The sequence below is a fragment of the Cololabis saira genome, chromosome 17 (genome assembly GCF_033807715.1).
Source record: "Cololabis saira isolate AMF1-May2022 chromosome 17, fColSai1.1, whole genome shotgun sequence".
In the NCBI taxonomy this organism is placed as follows: Eukaryota; Metazoa; Chordata; class Actinopteri; order Beloniformes; family Belonidae; genus Cololabis; species Cololabis saira.
In genome coordinates this window covers 18,860,595-18,886,675 of record NC_084603.1, presented here as the reverse complement: position 1 = coordinate 18,886,675, position 26,081 = coordinate 18,860,595, and the positions used below count along the sequence as shown (strand labels likewise).

General features: G+C 39.8%; 2 protein-coding genes across 3 annotated transcripts in view; one reads left to right on the top strand and one right to left on the bottom strand.

Moving 5' to 3' along the window:
• LOC133464117 (copper homeostasis protein cutC homolog) overlaps positions 1-4,554 on the bottom strand; it is a 30,700-nt gene extending 26,146 nt beyond the window's left edge. Inside the window, exons 1-2 of the mRNA XM_061746104.1 lie at positions 4,539-4,554; positions 1,174-1,456 (exon numbers count right to left, since the gene is read on the bottom strand). Coding sequence (XP_061602088.1) covers positions 1,174-1,456; positions 4,539-4,554 — 299 coding nt within the window. The remainder of the gene's footprint in view (positions 1-1,173; positions 1,457-4,538) is intronic.
• A 4,107-nt stretch (positions 4,555-8,661) lies between these two features.
• The window catches only part of ide (insulin-degrading enzyme), a 54,870-nt gene continuing 37,450 nt past the window's right edge, over positions 8,662-26,081 (top strand). For both annotated transcript variants that reach the window (XM_061745551.1, XM_061745550.1), the window contains exons 1-3: positions 8,662-8,782; positions 10,912-11,096; positions 19,878-20,085. In XM_061745551.1, the coding sequence (XP_061601535.1) occupies positions 8,676-8,782; positions 10,912-11,096; positions 19,878-20,085 (500 nt within the window). In that variant the 5' untranslated portion in view covers positions 8,662-8,675. The remainder of the gene's footprint in view (positions 8,783-10,911; positions 11,097-19,877; positions 20,086-26,081) is intronic.

Here is a 26,081-nt window from a genome sequence, read left to right as displayed (position 1 = left end):
TTTTCTTTTTTTCTTTTTTCTTTAAATGGTAATCCTACATTTCATTTTTGCGATTATTAGTCGTCTTTAGTCGTCCGTGATTCCCCGGGTCTGGCCGGGCTCGTGCGTTTGTGCAAACGTGGGCAGAATCCGATAGTAACGTGATACTGAAAAGAGTCTCGTGCATGCAGAAACCTGATTGAAATAAACATGCAGTTCTGGGCGACGCACCCCGACCCCCCACAAAGTTCTCCCTCGTCGTTCTGAAACACCACGTCGTTGTTTTATTATTATCATCATCAATATTATTATTATTATACACCCCAGCCTGAATAAAGTACTTATGGTATCTGGTTATACCATGGATTTAGCAGCAAAGCTATTGCAGCATTACATTTACATAACACTAAAAAATAATGTTATTATAAAAATAAAGACCTACAGATCCAAAAGCAAACTAATCTGATTTGCGCGGTATGAGGTATTAATATCTTCAGAGTCAAAATCCAGAGCGAATATATCCGAGTTATGTTTTACTCCGGGCGATACGAGCCCACAACTACGAGACGTTTAATTCTTGCTACATTTTAAGTTACCTATTTTGCTTTTATCTGTATGCATTCATTCAATTTGCGTTTGGTAATTATTATTATTATTATTGTTTATACACGGGGCAACGTAACTACAGCCTTTTCAAATAAGTGCATGCTCTTTTTGACATAAAACTTTTAAGTTATCTATATCTTTATAGATAGGTACAAAATAAACTAAATGCGTGTGTACACATACGCACACTAAATTAGATTTTTTTTTTTAGATTTTTTTTTTAGATATTTGTGTGGCCCCGCCTCTTTTTGGTAAAGGGGGCGGGGCCACACGACCAGTCAACGGAACAGGGAACTAAAGTAGCCACATGTTTAACAAACCATCGTCTGCGTGTGTGTGTGTGTGTTTTTAGTGAGACTTTGTGCCGAAGTGCAAATTCTAAGCTGATGTTTTTGCAGGAGTTTTGAGTTTTGTCTCCCCCACACCCTCCGTTCCATCCCATCGCTTCGTCAGACGGGGAAATAGTTTCCTTTTTGCTTTTTTTTTTTGTGTGTGAGGGGTTTGTAGGGGGCAGAATTCGGAGGGGATGGGCGGCTACGACGCCGTGACGCCGTCCCGGCGGCGGGAGCTTTTTGGGGATCGTGGTACGGGTTCACGGGGGGGTTTAGGGTTACGACCCCTCCATCATCCCTCCGTCCGTCCGTCTCAGCTCCCCAGCGGAAGGACACGTGTCGCGGCCGGTCCCCGCCCTCCTTCACAGCGGCTTGTGGAACTCGCGGCCGGCCCGTGAGTGGATGCTGGCCCAGCAGTACTCGCAGTAATACTGCAGGCAGGTGACGTTGGCGCAAGAACGGGGCGAACTTCCCGCCGCAGCGCGCGCCCTGGCACTCGTCGCACATCTGGTCGTCCAGCACGTACGGCTTCACCTCCACTGGACACAAGGAGAGGAGCAGTGGAGGTCATGTGTGGAAAAAAATTGATTTTACAATTCTAAACCGATTCGTATGTCTAAAGATCAATTTTTTCTTTTTTCATCATTACATTACAACTTTTGGTATTTTGCCCAAAAAGGAATGTGTTGTTGGACACAATGTTTTTGCCTTTAAATATGTTCAAGGTATGAAAACATTAAAGTTTTCAGTTATAATTGCATAAATTGTCTATATTTCATTACTGTCTTGGGGTTACATTAGCATAAAATGCTAAAAACCAAATTCTCAAAATTAAAAACCCGAAAAAGACAGAAAAGGGGGAAAAAAAAATTAAAACGGAATGTGTTAAAAAATATTTGATAATTCTGCCCCACGATGTTTCTGAAAGCAGTTCTATCAGCATTCTGGGAGCTGATTGGTCCTTACAGCATCATTAGCTGCAATACTTGCTGTTTAATCTCAATATAATACTAGAAGTAATATTTTGCAGAACTACAGTCATATAATTTCATGCAACAGCTGAAAAAACAGTTCTAATAACACTAACCCAAATCAATATCGGAATCGAATCGGATCGATTCAAATCGTGATAATCGATTCTGAATCTTAAGAATTGGAATCAAATCGATTCTTGACATTTGAATCGATCCCCAGCCTCCAGAGTTTATATGGTTCGTTTAGAGCTTTTGATCGACATAAGACTCTCTAATAAGTCTCTCTAATCGTTGTGACATCCAACCCGTCCACAGTCGGACTAAATCTGTAGCAACCAAGAAATCGCTAAATCGCTGCCTTCATAATTTGTTACGGGTCCAAAGGTCAGCTGCAAAAACTCAAAATCTTACCAGGAATATTTGTCTTATTTCTAGTTAAAATGTCTCATTTTTAGTCAAAAAATCTCATTACACTTAAAACAAGAGTCATCACCAGAAAAATTACAATTTTCACCCGTTTCAAGTAAATTTTCACTTGAAATAAGTAGAAAAATCTGCCAATGGGACAAGATTTATCTTCTCATTATAAGCAAAAAAATCTTGATTTTAACCTTTCTATTGTAACACAGTAAGTCTCTGGTTATATGTTATTCTTAAGTATTCCACCAAAGCGTATATGAATCTTAATAAAATAATGTTCCAGTAAAAGTTGACGGTGTTTAAAACTGACCTGATAAGAGTTGATTAAATGTCCTGCTTTTGTCCCACGTGACTAATTCAACTACAGATATCTGGCTCCACCTGGTGGCCAAATGGTGACAGTACAGGTGTTCTGCCAATTTCTGCTACCTGCCGAGAAATGCTACTTTTTGGTCTGCGCATGCGCATAGTCGATTTTTCAAAGTTTGCATCATTTCTTGCACGATGTAAAATGGATAATATAGGATGTTGAGTATTTGAAAAAAAACAATTATATCGCTTTATTTGATATTCATTCAGTCATTCGCCTTTATTTAACCAGGCAGGTCATTAAGAACATTCTTATTTACAATGACGACCTGGCAAGAGACAAGGAAGTGGTTTAGGGAGTAAAACACAGTAAAATTGTAGGTCTGCAAATGTAGAAAACCATTAGGGAGCATTTTTTGGCAAAGGAGCAGAAATTGGCAGAACACCGGTGCTGGAGCGTCATCAAGTGTCATCAAGCACAGAAGGGAATAATGTTTTAACTAGTTAACGCTGGACAAAAGACTAAAAACTGGAGTTGTGATCATCGGGACAGAAGCAGCACATGCAATGTGAGGGATAAAAAAAAATTACACAATGTCCAGATTTTTGTTCTTTGGTTTAATTCACTGTACGAATCGTACAGATTACTTTTGTAATACTGTATTCGACCCGGTCTTTGTACGTTTTGACCGTATAGAGACGTAATTCTTGCCATTGTAAGAATGAGATGAACCTGCTGGATCTACTGCCCTTACTGTTTAACAACTTGTGCTTTTTATTTTTTCCTCATCATTTTATTTGTTATTTACTGTTTAATTGTGTCTTTCCACTTTTAATGTTGATGTAAAGCACTTTGAATTACCTTGTGTTGAATTGTGCTATACAAATAAACTTGCCTTGCCTTTTATATTTTGTAGCATTGTTGTTTATATTTTCCAATTTTTCTAATCCTCAAGTTGAACTTTTTCCTTCTAAATATATCTGAAATTATGTTTTAGTATTTCATTATTATTATTACTATCACTATCATTATTATGAGATCAAATCGTTGCTTTTATCCCAAACATTCAAAATAAAGCATTATATTTCTGCAGTTGTTCACACCGATCATAATAAAAGTTTATATTACAACTGTTACACTCAAGTAATGTCTAAAGGTCTAAACTTGCAAAGCTTAAAGTTTACAAAATGTCTTTCATCGTAATTGCTCCTCCTAAAAGTTAATTTACAGACTTAACTTCAACAAAGTAATAATTGAAAAAATAAAGGAGAAAAGTGGTCACACTCATTATTTACTGCACAGCTCTACAGTCATAGCACTATGTGCGGATCGATACTTCCGATACCAGATCTTTGCTCTAAAACAGATTATCAAATGAAAATATTGATACTTTTGAAACTTCAGTCATTTGTGGTAATGAATATCATTAACAGGAATACGCTGGAAAGTAACTAAACTGTTCAGATTTTGTCTAAATGACACGCTGATGGTAGGAACTACTTTTTTCATTTTTATAGTAGTTCTATTTTTATAGTAGTCTATTATTCTCTTATTCATTTTAATTGTTTTATTTTTTTACTTAGGATCTTTTTTTAGTGATGGAATTATGAATTATGTATTATGAATGAGGCCACTACCTCAGTATTCAATTCAATTCAATTCATATTTATTTCGAGCAATGAACATAACATAAATGACCTGCGTGCAACATAAAATTAAACAAATACCTTTATCATCAAAATACAAATGAATTCGTCAACACTCGAAAGGGAGTGGGAAGAAGAAAACGTATTAAATCCCACCCCTGTTTCTCATTAACAGCTTGACAGGTTGTTTTTTTTAAGGCTTCCTCCTGTCTCAACATTTGAACCAAAAAAATGAAAAAAAAGACCTATATCAAATTATAGTTCACCTCACCTAAATTCACACACATTGTGGCTACGAAATGCAGATGCATTTCATGGCCACAATGCGTGCAAATCCAGGAACAATGTATATAGTAATATTTATAGTTAACCGTTAACTTGTATTTATAATAAACTGTTAACTTATATTTATAATAAATACCAGCAATGGTAAGAGTAACAATACCAGAAGGTAATGGACATAATGGACATGGACATAGTACATACATACACGTCAGTGATGGTAAGAACAACAGTACCAGTAGGTAATGGACAATACAGACTTACTAAATGAGGAACAACAATTACACAAACATTTCAAGTATACTTCTGACTTTAAATACATAGCTAAATAAATGATTTTAATGTCCATTATTTATATCTTATATTATCTAAAATAGACCCATTTTTTTAAAACTTGCCATGGCACATGCAGGGGGAAAAACATCTGCAGGGGGAAAAACATCTGCAGGGGGAAAAACATCTGCAGGGAGAAAAACATCTGCAGGGGAGGATTTCAGGCAGTTACAATTATGTCACTTTGTACAAATATTTTTGAATTAACCCTTTAAATTGGAGTTACTTTCAGAAAGAAAGAAAGAAAGAAAGAAAGAAAGAAAGAAAGAAAGAAAGAAAGAAAGAAAGAAAGAAAGAAAGAAAGAAAGAAAGAAAGAAAGAAAGAAAGAAAGAACCTCCCAAACTATGAAAGAAACAAACAAACAAACAAACAAACTCCCAAAAAAAGAATGACCGCATATTGTCAGGGTTTGACACTTCCCCCCAGTTTGAGTTTCAGTTCTGTCCCTCCTGTTTCCCCTTTGCCCTGATTGTGTCTGCACCTGTGTCTCGTCGTGTCTCGTTATCCCCTGTGTATATCTGGTCTTGTCATTCCTTTGTTGCCTGTCGGTCCGTACTGTTTGTTCCCTCCATGTACTCCTGGTTTTCGATCCCTGTATACGTGAGTTGTTTTTGATCCTGCTCTGCAGCATTTTTGTTTGGCTTTTTTGTGGAATAAATCCTTCTGTTCTTTGAGAACTCCTGCCTCCAGCCTCCCTCTCTCTCCTTGCGTTTGGGTCCTCAACACCACGCCTTGTGACAGAACGGACCGACCAGCATGGACCCAGCAGGAGAGAGTGCATCGGCCCCTGCTCCGGTGATGGTCCCGGACCCCCCACAGTCTGCGCCTCGGACCCGGGTACCCCCGCAGCCTGCGCCTCGGACCCGGGTACCCCCGCAGCCAGCGCCACGGACCCGGGTCCCCACTCGGGCAGCTCCGGGGATCCTCTGCCCCCCGACGCCGGCTCCCCGCATCCTGTCTGCCCCTGTTCCGGCGCCCTGCATCCTGTCTGCCCCTGTTCCGGCGCCCCGCAGCCTGTCTGCCCCTGTTCCGGCGCCCCGCAGCCTGTCTGCCCCTGTTCCGGCGCCCCGCAGCCTGTCTTCCCCTGTTCCGGCGCCCCGCAGCCTGTCTTCCCCTGTTCCGGCGCCCCGCATCCTGTCTGCCCCTGTTCCGGCGCCCCGCATCCTGTCTGCCCCTGTTCCGGCGCCTCGCATCCTGTCTGCCCCTGTTCCGGCGCCCCGCATCCTGTCTGCCCCTGTTCCGGCGCCCCGCATCCTGTCTGCCCCTGTTCCGGCGCCCCGCATCCTGTCTGCCCCTGTTCCGGCGCCCCGCATCCTGTCTGCCCCTGTTCCGGCGCCCCGCATCCTGTCTGCCCCTGTTCCGGCGCCCCGCATCCTGTCTGCCCCTGTTCCGGCGCCCCGCATCCTGTCTGCCCCTGTTCCGGCGCCCCGCATCCTGTCTGCCCCTGTTCCGGCGCCCCGCATCCTGTCTGCCCCTGTTCCGGCGCCCCGCATCCTGTCTGCCCCTGTTCCGGCGCCCCGCATCCTGTCTGCCCCTGTTCCGGCGCCCCGCATCCTGTCTGCCCCTGTTCCGGCGCCCCGCATCCTGTCTGCCCCGACTCCGGCTCCCCGCCTCCCGTCTGCCCCGACTCCGGCTCCCCGCCTCCCGTCAGCCCCGACTCCGGCTCCCCGCCCCCTGTCAGCCCCGACTCCGGCTCCCCGCCTCCTGTCAGCCCCGACTCTTGTTCCTGAGGCGGTCCCGCAGCCAGTCTCTGTTCTGGAGGTGGTCTCTGTTCCCCTTCCTGAGGTGATCCTGGATGGATCTGCCGCAGTCCCAGACCGACCCTCTGACCAGCCTGCTGCAGTCCCAGACCGACCCCCTGACCAGTCTGCCGCAGTCCCAGACCGACCCCCTGACCAGCCTGCCAAGCCCCCAGACCGACCCCCGGATCCGCCTGTTACGCCCCAAGGGCGACCCCCCGAACTGCCTCGGCGGTCTGCCCGGCACCGAGGACGGCCCCCGGAACACTCTCGCTGGTCTGCTCGGTCCCGAGGATGGCCCCCGGAACTTTGGCCGTGTGTGGTTTGGGCCCTCCTCCGGGCCCCCTCCGCCTGCCTTGGGTGTGGACTGTTGGGACATCTGGGATCTGTCCCTTGAGGGGGGGGTACTGTCAGGGTTTGACACTTCCCCCCCAGTTTGAGTTTCAGTTCTGTCCCTCCTGTTTCCCCTTTGCCCTGATTGTGTCTGCACCTGTGTCTCGTCGTGTCTCGTTATCCCCTGTGTATATCTGGTCTTGTCATTCCTTTGTTGCCTGTCGGTCCGTACTGTTTGTTCCCTCCATGTACTCCTGGTTTTCGATCCCTGTATACGTGAGTTGTTTTTGATCCTGCTCTGCAGCATTTTTGTTTGGCTTTTTTGTGGAATAAATCCTTCTGTTTTTTGAGAACTCCTGCCTCCAGCCTCCCTCTCTCTCCTTGCGTTTGGGTCCTCAACACCACGCCTTGTGACACATATATTTTTTTTTAAATATCTTTTTATTTCACAATAGTTTTCACAATTCAAATCTTCACATTCACGATCTCCATTCTACCCACATTCCCGCCCTCTCCACAATTGCCCCAGGGAAGAAAAAAAAAACAAAAATAAAATAAAATAAATAAATAAATAAATTAAAAAAATAAAAATCATGCATTAAGGGAGAACAAAATTAAATAAATATATATAAAAAAATAGATAAATAAATAAAAAAATAATGGCAGCAACAACAATATCAAACTATATATATATCATACATACATACAAACATACATACATATAAGGCACAAGTTCGAAAATAAAGATACTCATTGGTCCCCTTTGGAAAAATTCTCCAGTTTTGAAAATAATGGAGACCAAAATTCTTGAAAGATACGACCACGGTTGTATTTTTCCAAAGTTAATTTTTCCAATGGTAAAAAAAATGAAATTTGATTAAAAATGCATATTTTAGCGAAGTATGTGATCATAATGATAATTGTTGTTAAGGAAGCAATGCCTTGGCAATTACAATTTATTAAGTATTTTTGATTGAACCTTAAATTGGATTTACTTTCTTAAAGATAGACAGACAGACAGACAGATTTTGACTACTGTAAAACCTCCCAAATTATGAAATGACCGCATATAATTGTTAAGGAAGCAATGCCTCGGCAATTACAATTTATTAAAGAGTATTTTTCATTTAACCCTTTAAATTGGAGCTACTTTCTTTAAAAAAGAAAGAAAGAAAGAAAGAAAGAAAGAAAGAAAGACTTGGCAATTACGATTTATTAAATACTATTTGTTTGCTTATTTAATAGATTGTGGAATTTCTTTCTTACGGAGTACTTTAATATAAAGCGTGAAATTTGACATTTCTGTGTAAAACCTGAATTATGGTTGTGCGGCGTAGCCTACGGCGTAGAGTCCGCGGTAACGCGCAACGCCGCGTACCCTACGCCGTAGGATCTGCGTCGATTTAACGCGGAACCATAAATCAGCCTTTAATCTGAAACCTGACCGGACAAGCGGAACCTGAAAGGGAAGGAAATCCTCATCCAGGCGTTGTAATCGATACCAGAATCAATGACACATCGGATTTTTCTGAACGATTCCCCAAGCTTTTCCTGTGGCCAGTTATCCCAGCTTTAAGTATGTGGTCAGGGGGGTGTTATTATCGTGTTTAACTTCACCAGCGGCGGAATAAGCAGCTGAATTATCGAGTCATCGCATCGCAGCGACCCGCGCTCTGCGCTCCGCTGCTCCTGCCTAGTCCAAGATGGCGCCGTAACAGTCATGGTGAGTTTTCCTCGGAGTGTTTTCAGTCTGACCAGAGCAGCGCAGCGAGCACTTCCACTGCAGTTAACAGCAAACCACGGCGTCTACTTCAACCCACACCCCAGGTGAGTCACCGCAAACCTGTCTGCCCCCACTAACCTCGGAGCTGGCGGTTAAATCCCGACGTTATTAGCAGCTGCGGCCGTTAAAGCCGCTGCTTTAGCCGTTAGCCACATTAGCTCAACGTCTGGAGTTCAAGTCTAAACTCAATGAGATTAGATACACTCCACACCTGTCAAGGTTCCCGTTTTGGCCGGGAAACTACCCGTATTTTACCTCTTTTTCCCGCCGTCCTCCTGTATTAGTGTTTTCCCGTAAATTTCCAGTTTTATAATATAATATTTTTATTAAAGCAAACTGAATTGTCGCTAGTCTCGCGAGAACTGCCACCTGCTGTTGCCTGGGTGGCAGTTCTCGCGAGATTAGTGGCGACAACGGGAGCAAACTCGGGAAAACAAATCAGAGAGAGATGGATGAAATGAGAGAAGATATTTCTGCCACATAAGTTCATAAGGCACGTTGTTTTGCTATTTAGATGCTCTGCAGCTTTTCTGCGGGAATTGTTAGTGATTAAAGGCGCTAATGCCGGGTTTCCGTGTGTCATTGGGGTTTAGGTAAATCCTTCCAGGTAACTCACCTGTGCAGGTGTTTGAATGTCTGGCTGTTAAAGCTTAATCTCTCCTGAAGGTTTATTTGATTGATTGAATTGTTTATTTCGAACACATAAGGGAAACATATAAAATATTAAACAAATTCAAAACATACAGAAAAAAAACAACAATCGTAATACAAACAGGAAAAAAAACAGTGTCCGAAAAGGAGCAGGTAGAAGTAAAACTTATTTAACCCTGCCCCTTTGTTACCTCTATTATAAATTAAACATAAATATTAATAATAAATAGCTGCTAGTTTACACTATTAGGCTACAGATTTCCCCATTGGTTGTGCCTTTGCCCCTAACCAGCTAACAAACACAATCTTTCCTTAACATAACTCCTCAATCAAATAACTTCCCAGAATTTCCTTTTTGTACAGTTTTTTAAATTGATTTATATTTGTACATTGCTTCAACCCATCACCCAACCCATTCCATAGATCCAACAACTGAGATACACATGCTTTTCCTTTTAGAATCAACACATTGTTTTTTAAATTACATTTTCCTCTTAAATTATAACCCCCCCTCCCTGTCACAAAACATTTTCTGTAAATTGCCTGGAAGTGAATCAGTTCTCGCTTTGAATAGGATTTGTAGAGTTTTTAAATTGACAATGTCTCAGAATTTCAACACATGCAACTTTAAAAACAGTGTGTTTGTGTGATCCTTATAACCCACATTGTGAAGTATCCTGATTGCTTTTTTTTGCATTCTGAATAGCGGTTGTAAATTGCTTATATATGTGTTGCCCCAAACTTCCACACAATAATCCAGATATGGTAATACTAGTGATGAATACAGAATGTGCAATGATTTATAATCCAGCATTTGGTTATATTAGGTCACCAGTGCCTGCACAATCTTGTTTAAGCATTTTGTTCAGTGATTCTTCAGTTTTAAAACTAACTTTAGAGTTACAATGTCTTATTCTAATTAGGGATACCCATTATCCATTAATTCATTAATTTATTAATTGATGACCTTATCATTAATGATTAACTGATAAGTGCCTTTTTTCTTTTAAATCTGAGAATCCTTCAATAAGGTATAACAAATTAATTTTGCTGACATACAGAATACACAAGGCATTATATTCAAATATTTATTGACACAATAATGACAACAATGACACACACAGTAAAAGAAAATTAGTACGTCTAGCCTATATAACTGTGACAAAGTTCAAAGAAAATTTCAAGAGAACTTGTATGTAGTGGCATGTTATTGTGATGTAGCTTTCTGTTGTTAAAAAAGTCCAACAATCTGTTGTCAGAGCTACTTTTTTTGTGGCTGGCCGTGTTTTCAGCTCTGTTAACTGTTAATTGATTGATTTAATCAAGTAATTTCTTATCGACAATTAATCTAATATCGAGTAATTGTTAACATCCCTAGTTCTAATAAGGATATTTAAGAACGAACCCCTTTGTTTATCGTATTTTTTTTAGTCCCATTAAATTGTAAGTTCAACTATAAATCAATGAATGTTGAAGCACTGTCCCGTAACTGTTAAAGTAACACTGGTTCTGTCCACGGCAGACTGGTGTCGTCCTCGCCGCTCACCATGACGTTACCGGCTGTGAAGACGGTGGTCAGTGAGATTATTCGCTCTCCCGAGGACAAGAGGGTTTACAGAGGACTGGACTTTAGCAACGGCCTGAAAGCCATGCTGATCAGTGACCCGACGACAGACAAATCTTCAGCTGCGTTGGACGTCCATATAGGTGAGTGGCTTTACATGCTGTTTGCTTTAAAGGTCATCATGCATTTCTGCTTTCTTATCATACTCATTGTTATGTAATCACTGCGGTGGCCAAGACCCGCCATTGCTGCAAATAAAAGTAACGCTGCAAATAAAATAAACGCTGAAAATATAAAGAAACCCCGCTGCAAATAAAATAAACTCTGCTGCAAATAAAATAAACCCTGCTGCAAATAAAATTAAATACGACGCAAATAAAAAAGCCACAACGGAAGTGAATTACCGGGGACTATTTTTGCCGATGCACCGGTGTTTTTATGGCCTAACACATTAAAAATTACACGTAGCGACGTTGAACACTAACCTTTTAATTTATTTTCTCGTTCTTTTTTCTTCTTATTCCTCGCTCTTCTTATTTTTTTCCTTTTCACTTATGTCATCTTCTTCTTCTCTCATGTAAAAAACACTGGTGCATCAGAAAAAATAGTCCCTGGTAATTCACTTCCGTTGTGGCTTTTTTATTTGCGTCGTTTTTTTAAAATTTGCAGCAGGGTTTTTTTTTATTTGCAGCGTTTTTTTTTATTTGCAGCGTTTATTTTATTTGCAGCGTTTATTTTATTTGCAGCGTGTCTTTTATTTGCAGCAGCGTTTGTTTCTGTTTGCAGTGTTACTTTTATTTGCAGCAATGGCGGGTCTCGGCCACCGTAAATCAGTCTTTTGAAAGAAAAAAGGAAAAAATGCTATTCATTTTATTTTTTTATTTTTTTTTTCCCCTTCAGGTCACTAAAGTTATCATTATTATAAAATAGATTGATTAGTCATGATTTTAAACATAATCTAGCTTTAGAACTGGTTAATTTTTACTTGAGCTTAAAGATAAGCATCTTAAATATTCACATTGTGTCCCAGTTTTATGTATCAGGAAGTAATGTGTAGCTATTTAGTAGTGATGCACCGATTGTTCTGTAACCGAAATTGTTCGGCCGAAAATGGCAAAAAAACACTTTCGGTGTTCGGTGGAATAAGTGGGGAAAAAAACCGAACAATTAATAACGGCGTTGTAATATAAGGAAATAGACTGGCCGCTCCGTAACTGTTGCACCACAAACATAAATCGTTGGCCAACCAAAAAGTAACCACATAAGAATTTTACCTAACATTCACCAGCAGGTGGAACCAAAACAACATAAATCAATCTATTACAGGTGCGTTTAGATGAGGAAATCAAACGTGGAAGAGCGTGGAGTGAAGTGGTGCGGTGCAAACATGTCAGCAGTGTGGAAGTATTTTAGAGTGGCAAAGAATAATACAAGAATGGCTGTTTGCAATGAATGTTCTGCTCAAATATCTAGAGGGGGCACATCTGCAAAGTCTTTCAGCACTACAAGTTTGATTTATCATTTGAAATGATAAAAAACCCTGAGCACTTTAATGCATTTTTATTGTTTTAAGGCCTATGTTACAATGTTCAGTCAGTTAAGCCTAACGTAAGCTCAAAGATGGCCAAAAAATGTATTTTGCTAATTTATTTATTTCAAGTTATTGTTCTTTGCTGGTATAATGTCTGCTGGAATATTTAAGAAATGCTGGGAAATTAAAAAATTTTCAGTTTTTTATGTTCAACAAATTTTTTCTACCTTGTAATTTTGTAAAAGATTTTTTTCTTTGAAAAGCATGCCTAAATCAAATTTATTTGATTTATGCAATGGTGAAAAAATTGGCAAAATAAATGAAAAACTGCGAAGAACCATGTTCGGTATTGTTCGGTATTCGGCCAAGTGTTTATTATTATTTTCGGTTTCGGTTTCGGCCACAAATTTTCATTTCGGTGCATCACTACTATTTAGTCCTCACCGGGTCTTTAAAATTGGATGAATATAACAAATTAATAAAATATCTGCACTTAAGGAGTTGGTTGCACTTGCTGACGATCAGTTAATCAAATGTAGTTGTTATTTGCATTTATTTACCCTTTTTAATTCAAATGAAAGCAACAAATCTGTCCTCAGACCAGACTACTTTCAATACTGGGCAGATTGCTGTATCGTTTATTTACACAACATGCTAGTTAATAAGGAATCTGGTTGTTGTGACATTCACACTCAGAATGATCAGCACTCGTGTTTATGTTTGGTAAAACTGAACTTGAAAATCATGCACAAAACAGGAGTTGTAGGAAAATAGATCTAAGGAAGAAACGGGACGTTAAAACTCATTGTATGATGGATTTGTTCAGAACCCTCAACGCCTCTTGTTGGCATGTTGCTTCTGTTTCTTTTGTTGCCAACTTTTTGTTTCGATATGAGCTTAAACTCACATACTGTTAGGAAAGGCGTGTTTATTTGTGTAGCACATTTGAGCAACAAAGAAATTCAAGGTGCTTTACATACGTAATAAAAATATGACGAGTCAAGAGGAGGGGGTAAAAGTTACAGTGCAGTGGAAGAATGAAGAAAAGTTAGACTTGAACAGAGGTGGTTAGTAACGAGTTACATTTACTCAGTTACATTTACTTGAGTAAGTTTTGGGAAATGTTGTACTTTTAGAAGTAGTTTTGAATCACTATACTTTTTACTTTTACTTGAGTAGATTTGTGAAGAAGAAACTGTTCCTCTTACTCCGCTACATTAGGCTACGTTGAGCTGTTACTTTTCGTTTATCCCTTTTATCCACGTACACGTCAATCTCATGACATCACTGGGTGATTCTTTGGGAAAAATGTTTGTTTTTGCATGTTTTGTCACATTTACACAGACTCAAACACACACAGAGTTTCTATGAGTTCATGTTTGTTCTAGTTCTGCCTGGTTAAAAAAGAAAAGTACAATGGCTGGAAATTTTGTGCTACTTGTGCTTAATTTATTTTTTTATTCTGTTATTTTATTATTTATTAAAGTACTTGTATTTACTTTAAGATTATTTTAATTTAAGCAATTTTTTATTAATTTTAATTTATTTTATTGATTTAATTTGCCTGAAGATGATTATTTTGTACTTTTGTCTGTTTGAATGGTTGTGTTAAAAAAATAAATCAGACGTTACTCAACAGTTACTCAGTACTTGAGTAGTTTTTTTTACTTTTACTCAAGTAATTATTTGGATGACTACTTTTTACCTGTACTTGAGTCATTATGACTCAGTCATATTATTCTAAAGTAACAGTACTTTTACTTGAGTACAATTTTTGGCTACTCTACCAACCTCTGGACTTGAATCAATAATTTAATCTTGATTTAAAGGAACTGAGGGTTTCGCCGTTCCTGCAGATTTGTGGAGCATAAAAGCTGAATAAAAAAAGCTTCTCCGTGTTTGGTTTTGATTCTGGGGACACGGAGGACCTGAGAGGTCTGGACGGTTGTCATGGCAACCACAAGTCTGATATATTCTGGCCCTAAACCATTCAGCGATTTTATAAACTAATAGAAGTATTTTAAAGTCTAGTCTCTGAGATACAGGGAGCCGGTGTAAAGATCTCAGAACCTGTGGTCAACATTCTTAGTTAGTTAGTTAGTTAATATATATTTATTTTGGTCAAGCACAAAATTTAAAAATCAACAAACAAGATAACACAAGTTTTTCCCTGGTCAAACACGGTGATTATTTTGACCGAAAAGGTCTGGGCTTGAAGCATAAAGTTTATCTTGCTCACCTTTTAACAGAATAGAATATACAAAAAGAACAAATGAAGTATCAAGAGGCTACACAAAAATATAATAATAATAGTGATAATAGTAGTAATGATAGCTTGAATAACTGTAATAATAGTAAGAATAATGATAATAATGATAGCTCTGAAAACAGAAAGTTAAAACATGCTGAAGAAACCGACAAAACCAATTTAGGTTGTCATTTCATCTCATGCATATGTACATTCTTCTTTGTTTGCTTATTGTGCTCCTATATACAGGACTGTCTCAGAAAATTAAAATATTGTGATAAAATTCTTTATTTTCTGTAATGCAATTAAAAAATAAATAAATAAAAAAAAAATAATGTCATACATTCTGGATTCATTACAAATCAACTGAAATATTGCAAGTATTTTATTATTTTAATATTGCTGATTATGGCTTAAGGTTTAAGATTAAGATTCCCAGAATATTCTAATATTTTGAGATAGGATATTTGAGTTTTCTTAAGCTGTAAGCCATGATCAGCAATATTAAAATAATAAAAGGCTTGCAATATTTCAGTTGATTTGTAATGAATCCAGAATGGATGACATTTTTGCATTACAGAAAATAAAGGACTTTATGACAATATTCTAATTTTCTGAGACAGTCCTGTATGTGTCCATTACCTTTTGCTTTGAATAATATCTTGTATGCTTTTATTGAGTTTGCTAGTTTAAGGTCGTTATCTAATGAGTTCCACAGTTTTACTCCTAAAACAGATAAACATCTGCCCTTTGTATTTGTTCTTATTGCTGTTCTGGATCAGCTGTTCCTGTCTGATTTATGATAAGTGGAACTATGACTATTTACATTTTTTTTTAAATTAGTTTTATTTATTTATTTTTTTAAATGAGTGTAATGTAGCTTGCTTTTATCTACCGTATTTTCTGGACTATAAGCCGCTACTTTTTTCCTAGGTTTTGAACCATGCGGCTTATACAAAGGTGCGGCTATTCTGTGGATTTTTCTTCCACTGCTAGGGGGAGTGCTAACCGGAATTACAATAAAAACTAAGACAAAATAAATGCAAAGAAGAATACGCTACTTCTTCTTTAGCAGATAGAAGTAGGTAGAAGCAGATTTCAAACAGATAAATAGATAAATATTTTCTCTTTGTTCAGTCCAGTTTTAATCAGCAAAGTTGCTGCCGTGTTAAAAGACACTGTTAGGAAAGGATCTATTTAGGTACAAACATGTACATCATTTACACTTCAAAATCGTTCTGTACATGTAGTAAATATCTAATCTAACAACATAAATATCTGCGCCTACATATCTTTTTTTTTTTAAATAAAAGTGGGTGCGGCTTATACAGGTGCGGCTTGTATATCTTTTTTTTATAGTTTTTTTAAAAATAGAGCGGGTGCGGCTTATATACATGTGCGGCTTATAGTCCAGAAAATACGGAAGTTTAAAAATATGGTAAGCATCACATTTTTGAAGTCGTGGCCTGATGTGTAAAAGAAAATTGTAGTTTCTTTTTCACCTGCCTGTAATGTCACTATGAAGCAACTTTCGTTTTCCGTTTGCAGTTTCTTAGTATTTGCATGTCGGCCTCGTCTCACTCAACATTAGAAGCTTCCTTTTTAGTATAGGAACAGGAAATTAGGACATTCTTTGTACATCGTGTTGACGAGATCACGTTGAACAATAATCTGTCAGTGACTCATTAACTGTGAAGTTGCTGACATAGTGACCATATTCCAATCTGTTCAATAACGTGCCAGGTTTCTCTACATGCCCTTTCAAGCTTTGCCCTGTGATTCATACTTCTGCTATGATACTGTTTCTATGTCACAATTAAAATAATTGCTTGACAGTCACTCAGCTTTAATTGTAGATGTACAGGCTTGCGTTGTGGTGCAATTAAGGATTGGTCTCCGTCTGCTTTTCTTAGTCAGTAATCTGGTAATTGTAGACTAAGGGCCAGTCCCAATCCCCCCTAGTCCTACTTTTCAGTCTTACCCCTAAATTTTGCACGTTCCCTTGAGGGTAGTGGTGTCCCAATTCCTCTTTGCATGTAGGACTAGTGGACATAACAAGGGCTAGTGTGTATGAATCTAACCCGGGGGTCGTCAACCCGCGGCTCTAGAGCCGCATGCAGCTCTTTAGCGCCGCCCTAGTGGCTCCTGAAGCTTTTTCAAAAATGTTTTTTCTCGACATTTCAACTTTTTTCCTCAATGTTGTACTTCAACATTAATCTTGACATTTCGACTTTTTTCTTGAAGTGCACAGGGATTAAAGTTCTCCGTCTCTAGACGGATTTCCGTCAATTCGAAAATTAGGAGAGAGAAAAAAGAAAGAACAAAAAAACATTTGCACGTGCGTTATCATGTTAAACCTGAATTATGGTTCTGCGTTAAATCGACGCAGCGCCTACGCCGTAGCCTACGGCGTAAGTTACGCGGCGAGGCGCACCTTCCCGCATACCTTACGCCGTAGGCTCTGCGTTGGTGTAACGCGGAACCATAAATCAGCCTTTAGGCATTAAACTGACGTTATTGTAAACCAATTAAGCGAGCCAGAGCCTTGGTATTAGCCAATCAGAAATAGGAGGGCGTGTTGGATCAAGGGGGTAGTCTGGGGAAGCAGTCGCCCCGTCGCCCTCCTCTCCCCGGCGCCGGAGCGCGGGGTCCGGCCCGCCGCGCGGGGCCTTCGTCCGGCGGCGTCCCCGCGTCGTCGGGCGGGGGTTTTCGCGGGGGAGTGTCCGGCGCCGCGCGGAAGGCCGGTGGGCTGTGGGGGGGGATCGGGTACGGCGGTCGGCGGCGGCGACTCTGGACGCCCGCCGGGCCCTTCTCGCGGATCTCCCCAGCTGCGGCGCCCGTCGGGGACCCGTTCACGCGGGCCCCGGCGGGTCTCCTCTAGGGTTACCACCTTTCAGAAATAGAAATAAGGAACGCCTGATTTCAGCAGCGCAGGCGCCAAAAAAGGGACATCCCCAAAACTTCTAAACGGCATAGAAATGTATTTATTTTATATTAAAAAAAACTAAATGCTTTGATTTAAAGTGCTTAAATAACATTGAACTTGCACGACTGTACAGACAGACAACTATATAGCAACTGAAATAGCCTATGCTCCTATAGTAAATATTAATATAGCTACAGGTGAAGGTCGGAACATTAGAATATGGTGTAAAAGTTTTTATTTATTTATTTCAATAATTCAATTTAAAAAGTGAAACGAATATATTACATAGTCTCAATACATGCAAAGCAAGACATGTTAATTTTGATGGTTGAATTGTTTATTGATTTCATAAAATATTCAAATTTTTGGGGATTTTTTATTTGGGGTTTTCATAAACTGTGAGCCATAATCACCAAAATTATAACAAATAAAGGCTTGAAATATCTTACTTTGAAGCCTTGGCAAATGCAGTAACATCAGAGCAGCTGGTCAACTGGATGAAGAAATGCAGCTTACCAGGTTGACTCAGATCTAGGAGAACAGGCCTAAGGCTTTAATGAGAGGACTGCACGAATTGATGTGGACTATAAATTAAAAGCAAACTGACAATAATAAAACTGCTCAAAATCACCTTCCTTCAATAAAATGCCATTGGTCTCGAGTAATTAAATAGTGTTGGTTAAAGTCTTCTTACACCTTAAATGCTGTATTAGAAAACAGAAGGGCTAATACAGCATTTCACTTTTTTACTTGAAACTTTTGGGAAGCGACCGCACGGCAGAAAAGGGGCCATTCTTAAAGGGGACCTATTATGGCATCTAGTACCTATTTTGAACAGGCCTTGAGTGTCTTAAAAACAAGCTTTTGATTGTTTTTGCTAAATAAATGAGAAATTCAGCCTCTGAGCCATGTCTGCAGCATCCCAGTCATATTATAATGAGGCATGTGCTGATTGGCTGCCTGAATGACGCAATACGCCGCTACGAAAAAATGGCGGAAGCTCCAGCCAGCGGAGTTAGTTGTGTGTGTGGTTTCACGCATCGGAGGCCAAACTATGTAAATCGCTCCCGTCGTTACGTAACTAACGACGGGAGCAGAATCTTATTGGCTCGTAGAAGCCACATCACACTGGATGGATCATCCGGGCGGCTGTACAGACACTGCAGAATTTGGTTGCTTTCCTCCGTCTGTGAATTGGCAGGATGAGGGGAGACCACTTTATATATGTTAAATCAAGAGAAAACCTGTTTTTCATAATAGGTGCAGTGCATAGATGGCGGGGGAATATGAACTGGCCTGAAAAAATTTTTTCAGTCAAAAATATTTTTTTTGCTTTAATCCCTGAGTGCATAATCAAAAAAAAAATCTTCCCTCAGTTATAACTAATATAGAAACATGCAGCATGTGTTGCCTTCATTCTAAGACTTATACAAGACTTTTCAATTTTTGCGGCTCCAGACATGTGTTTTTTGTGTTTTTGGTCCAATATGGCTCTAAAACATTTTGGGTTCCCGACCCCTGCTTTATGTCATCATTTGCAGACTGAATCAAACAAAAAAAAAATGGCGGAAATTTCTAATTTTTAGGGAATAAAATCAATATTTTGAGTTAGTTTCTGCATAAAAATGCATTTTGATTACATTTCTAGCGAGAAATATATATTTTACTTTCATAATATTCACTCAGTGAATGTACAGAATCACTTGCTTGCACTAGAATAAAGGCTGATTTATCGTTCCGCGTTACACTAACGCGTAACCTACGGCGTAGGCTCTGCGTCGATTTAACGCGGAACCATAAATGGCCGGCGGGCCGCGGCTCTTCTCATCCCTCAAACATCGGAGAAAATTTCTTAACAGGTGTTATTTGGATAAACTGAGCCCAGGTTGGGGATCTTAACGGTTACTTTTACGCCTGGAAAAAATATTAAAACTTAATAAAGTGGCATATTAACAGCGCTACAGCTGAAATTAAAACAGCTTCTAGCTCTGGGCTTCCTGATATGGTGTGACGTTTGTGCAAACGTAACTACGCAGTCGCTTACGTACCCGAACGTAAACCACGCAGTGACGTAGCGAGTGGTGTCCCAATCCCTAGGGAAGATTACAAGGACCTTTCATTTTAGGGCTAGTGGTAGAAAGTAGGGTGAACATTGGGATTGGCTCTAAGAATGATTTTTGGTGTACAGTTTGGGTAACTTTTTTTCTTTTTGATTCCAGGTTCTCTGTCGGACCCAGACAACATCTCGGGCCTGGCCCACTTCTGTGAGCACATGCTGTTCCTGGGAACGCAGAAGTATCCGAAGGAGAACGAGTACAGCCAGTTCCTCAGTGAGCACGCCGGCAGCTCCAACGCCTTCACCAGTGGAGAACACACCAATTACTACTTCGACGTTTCCCATGAGCACTTGCAAGGAGCTCTTGATAGGTACGTTTATTTATGCAGCTGGTCAAGATGTTTTTCTGTGCTTGAAAATCAGATAGCCGGCCATTCAAATAGCTCGTTTTATAAATAGCCACTTCATTCAGTTCTTAAGTGTAAACTCGGGCAAAAACTCTGACCCATAACTATATGTGGGGTCCGATAAGAATGAAACTTTGTCCATCAATAAGCAGTCCAGATTCATGGAAGACTGTTTAATATATATCTTGTTTATAAATTATGTGATGGAGGTTATAGCAACGAGAGTAGCTGTGAGAGGCTCAAATAACACTAATAAATAACAAAATAGACAACGTTAACAAATTAAACGAATTAATTTAACAAACGAATCGCTTGGCCATTACATTGCTGGGGAGGAACAGAATGTTTCTGACCGACTGCTGGTTCCAATCCCACGTCTCTCTTCCAAGATGCTCCACGGACACTAAACACAGTTTCTCCAAATATCTGACTTGCTTTGCTTTGTCTTTGTTTTGTAAAGACCTTAGCTGCGTCCGAAATCCCATACTTCCACCCCAATGTAAATATTGTAAATATTATCCGTTTTTATTGTGTTTACTATTTTTTCTCTTGTACATTGCTCATTTTTCTACATTTTATATTGCTCTTTTTTTTTTAAATTATTTAGCTATTTATTGGTTATTTCTATTTTTATTTTTTTGTATAAACCGTTGAGCGTGTGTGTGTTTGGCTGCAGCACGATTGAATTTCTCCTCTGGGAGATCAATAAAGTCTTCTATTCTAATGAGTAGCAAAAACAGTATGCGAAATTTTTTAGTGCGTCTGAAACATTAGTACGTACACAATAGTATGTTCTATCCATACTCATTCTGGAGAAATGTATTAGTGTGGATTGATGGACACTAGCTAAGCAGAAACTTCCCACAATGCAATGCAGTCGTGTTTGGTTGCTAAGTGATACGTATATGTCATAAGTATGATATTATTATATAATATTCGTATATAATAATATTATATAATATCATCTTGTTTGGCCAGGATAAACGGGAAAGAGCGGTGCTGCTACTGCTGTGACAGGAACTGAAGTATACTTTTTGAGTATATACTGTTTAGTATGGCATTGCGGACGCACCGCTTGTTTGAGTTTTTTTCCCGCATCATTGATTTCCATCTTGTTGCTAGGCTACGTCGCGATCCTGCAGTGTTTTTTTTGTTTTTTGTTTTTTTTTTTAGCCGCCCGTTCCCGCGAGATTTGCGTTGGGTCCCGCACAACCCGGCGGGACCCGATCCCCATGCAGCATTTTTGATTTAAGACTTTTTTTTTAAACAATATCTTTTATTGTTTTTCTTTTTCAAACATAACACAACAAACAGAAAAGTAACGCTACATGAGACCAGTGACATTAAGATAAGAAAAATAAAAAAAATAAAAAATAAAAAACACCAACGAAACACAGACAAAGGCGCTACTCTCCTCCAGGCTCTTCCATTAGATGATTTAGGTTCTCATTTTTCATATAGTCAACAAAACAACCCCAGACTTCCTCGAAGATTTCCTGTTTGTCCTTGATGATGTATGTTATCCTTTCCACCGGTAAGCACAGTGACATCTCCTTGAACCACTTCTTGATGCTTGGTTTGTGTGGACTCTTCCAAGACATAGCAATAACCCTCTTGGCTAGTAGTAAACTAATGTCAATAAACCTCCGCTCACTTCGCCTGTACGCGTGACCATCTGGATAGAGTCCCAGCAGGAACAGTTTGGGTTCTGGTACAATGGAGATATTCAGTATTTTCCGAATTTCCTGTCCCACCTCCCTCCAAAATTCCATTAATCTGGGGCATGACCAGAGACAGTGGAACAAAGTGCCCTTCTCTGTAGCACATCTATAGCACAAATCAGGTATAGCTCCGTTAAACTTATTAATTTTTTCTGGAGTAATATATGTTCTCATAAGCCAGTTATACTGGAGTAATTTGAAACGGGTATTCCCCGTTTGTGACTGGGCTTTCAAGCACGCCTCAGTCCAAAGTTCCTCTGTCAGGTCATCTCCCAAGTCTAGTTTCCAGGCATTCAGTTTATACTCAGAAGACTCTGGTGAAAAGGACATTATTAAATCATAAAAAAAAGAAATAAGCCCCTTACCAGATGGGTTCTTGACCAGGGCGTTCTCTAATGTGGACAGAGGAGGGGCCAGCTCAGACCGATCCCGATTAACCCTAATAAAGTTCCTCAATTGCAGAAATTTGAAAAAATGAGTGCGAGGGATATCATACTTATTAACCAGCTCTTCAAACGAGAGCATATTTCCACTGACACAATCAAATAAATCTCCTAAGCATCTCACCCCCTTGTTAAACCAAGATTTAAAGCCCCCATCATTCCTACCCGGTGCAAATTGGCTATTGCCCCAGATTGGGCTGAAACCCGAAAGGTGCAAAGGCGCCCCCATATATTTATTCACCTCCTGCCACACTCTAACCATGGTTTTAACTATAGGGTTATGCATAACTTTTTTTTAAATTCTTAGGGTTATCTGAATACAAATAGGCAGGAAATGGAAGCTTCAGAGAGCTGGATTCAAGATCAATCCATGCCGGCGCCCCCCCCATTGACCAGTTTGTAAAATAGAACATCAAGGTTCTCAATTGAACCGCCCAGAAATACCACAACAAGTTCGGGCACTGTAACCCGCCCCTATCATAAGGAAGGTATAGCAGAGACAAACGGAGTCTAGAGCGTCTGTTATTCCAAATAAAATTAGTGAATAATTTCTTGATCCTAGAAAACAAGTCCAGAGGAGGAAATAAGGGTATGTTCTGGAATAAATATAATAATTTTGGGAGAATGTTCATTTTTTTGATTTAAGACTTGGCTGAACTGGGGGCTCTTGTACTTTATTTCTGAAGTATTTAGACCAATGTATCGAATATTTCAGGAAATTGGGGGGGCATAATAAGCACATTAGCCACTTTATCAGGTACACCAGGTATACCTAAAGTGTCCAGTGAGTGTATACTTGTTTTGCATGTAGACGTGACAAACCTGAAAGATGTGATTCGTTTGCATGTCTGTTTGGTTACCAGTTTACATTTACTCCTCCCTGAGGTCTCACCTTGTGGTCACAAACATGGTCCTTACCCTACGGTGGCCGAGACCCGCCATTGCTGAAAATAAAAGAAACGCTGCAAACAGAAACAAATGCCGCTGCAAATAAAATAAACGCTTAGCAAATATAATAAATGCTTAGCAAATAAAATAAACGCTGCAAACAAAAAGAAACGCCGCTGCAAATAAAAGAAATGCTGCTGCAAATAAAATAAAAAAACGACACTGGTGCATCGGCAAAAATAGTCCCCGGTAATTCACTTCCGTTGTGGCTTTTTTATTTGCGTGTTTTATTTTATTTGCAGCAGCGTTTCTTTTTATTTGCGGCGTTTCTTTTATTTGCAGCTGCGTTTGTTTCTGTTTGCAGTAGGGCTGTTCGATTAATCGATTTTAAATCGTAATCGCGATTATGTAATTAGAACGATGTTAAAACGTGAAAATCGTAAAATCGATTTTTCACTTTTTATTTATTTATTTTTTATTTTTTTTACACCTTGACTGCACACATATTAATGATTGATACCATATTAATGATTGATGGAAATAACTCTCAATACCTGCGACAAGTGCCCCATCAGAGAGGCTCTTTAGTGTAGGAGGGGGCGTTGTAACATGCCACCGGGCATCCCTCAAGCCAGATGCGGTAGACCGGCTCGTGTTCCTTGCAAAAAACTTGCAAATGTGAATAGCAAATGTAATGACTGACATTACACACCTCTACCTCCTTCATGGGTTGCATTATTATTTAGCATGCAAAGACCCAGTTTAGTTTAATCAGAAAATGTCTTGTTTTATTTAATTGGAAATATAACTTACTGTATGTTTGCAAGTGCTGATTTGCTGATTTTTTTTTTTCAGAGATAAAACTTTATATTTTATTATATTTTTTAAAACTTTTATTCAACTTATTTTACAGAGTTTTGCACTTTATTCATTCATTTTTGGTTTAATAAGAGCAAAGTTTGCACTTAAAGCCCAATGGGGCAAATGTTCAATAAAAAAACAGCATATTTGAAATCATTTCTTTGCCTTTTGTCAATTCACAAAATAATCGTAATCGGATTTTGAGAGAAAAAAATCGAGATTTTATTTTTGGGCAAAATCGAACAGCCCTAGTTTTCAGCGTTTATTTTATTTGCTAAGCGTTTGTTTCTGTTTCCGGCGTTACTTTTATTTTTAGGCCACCGTATTACCCCCCTGGCAAAGCTTGACACCTCAGGGGGAGGTTGAGATCGATGTCCTTGCATGGGACTGTGCCGGCTGTGTTGGTGGGAAGAGGCACCGGGGTCAGAATCCAACCTACAGGGATCAGCTTACCTTATTATAAATAAATGACAGTCTAGCCTGCACCCGTCTCTGTGGCCGGGGCTCTTTGTTGTGTGAACTGGTGAATTATGAAAGCCGTCTGGACTCCAGCTGTACGAAAGGAACCTGCAGACTGAGGTTAATTATTGATGATGTGTCACTGAAAACAACATCTGAAAGTACCTTTTATGCAGTACTCGAGTTGTAAAAAACAATCAGGGGGGATGGTGGATTTTATCATATGGGGACAGATAATTTGTGCTGATTACAAATAATATAATATATTACAAATAATAGCAGTGACCAAAACACCTGCAGAAATACTGCAGGATTGACATAGCAGCAGCACTTGAAAAAAATGATTGGTCATGCTGTCGGCACATATTTCAGCCTCTCCTGTCACTCTGTTGCACAATCCCATAAACCACGAGTAAACACTCGACGTGTCACATTAAGGACGTTAACGTGTCTGGGTTTTAGTTTTTACCACCAAACGTCAGGGCTGTGCAGCCGGTCTCTGCTGAATAAAGACTAAACCTGCTGCGTGCGCTTTGCATTTCCTCATTTGTGTGGCAGTTGCTCCGACTTATGCAAATAGATTTTCATCAGCTCAACTCCGTGTCCGTCTGTGCAAGAACTAAAGGTCCCACTGTAAACACCAGTGATTATTGTCACTTAACCCTTGTGCTGTCTTTGGGTTAAGGGACGGGGAAGGGAGAAAAGAAGGGAGGGAGGGAGTAAAGATGGGAGAAAAGATGGAAGAAAGGGAGAAAATATGGGAGAAAAGATGGAAGGATGAGAAAAAAAAGATGGAAGGATGGGAGAAAAGATGGAAGGATGGGAGAAAAAATGGAAGGATGGGAGGGAAGGAATGGAGAAAAGGGAGGGTAGGAATGGAGAAAAGGAAAGAAGTGAGGGAAGAAGGAATGGAGAAAAGGAAAGAAGGAATGGAGAAAAGGAAAGAAGGGAGGGAAGTAATGGAGAAAAGGAAAGAAGGAATGGAGAAAAGGAAAGAAGGGAGGGAAGAAGCGATGGAGAAAAGGAAAGAAGTGAGGGAAGAAGGAATTGAGAAAAGGAAAGAAGGAATGGAGAAAAGGAAAGAAGGGAGGGAAGAAGGAATGGAGAAAAGGAAAGAAGTGAGGGAAGAAGGAATGGAGAAAAGGAAAGAAGGGAGGGAAGGAATGGAGAAAAGGAAAGAAGGGAGGGAGGGAGGAAGGAATGGAGAAAAGGAAAGAAGGAATGGAGAAAAGGAAAGAAGGGAGGGAAGGAATGGAGAAAAGGAAAGAAGTGAGGGAAGAAGGAATTGAGAAAAGGAAAGAAGGAATGGAGAAAAGGAAAGAAGGGAGGGAAGAAGGAATGGAGAAAAGGAAAGAAGTGAGGGAAGAAGGAATTGAGAAAAGGAAAGAAGGAATGGAGAAAAGGAAAGAAGTGAGGGAAGAAGGAATGGAGAAAAGGAAAGAAGGGAGGGAAGGAATGGAGAAAAGGAAAGAAGGGAGGGAGGAAGGAATGGAGAAAAGGAAAGAAGGGAGGGAGAAAAGGAAAGAAGGGAGGGAGGAAGGAATTGAGAAAAGGAAAGAAGGAATGGAGAAAAGGAAAGAAGGGAGGG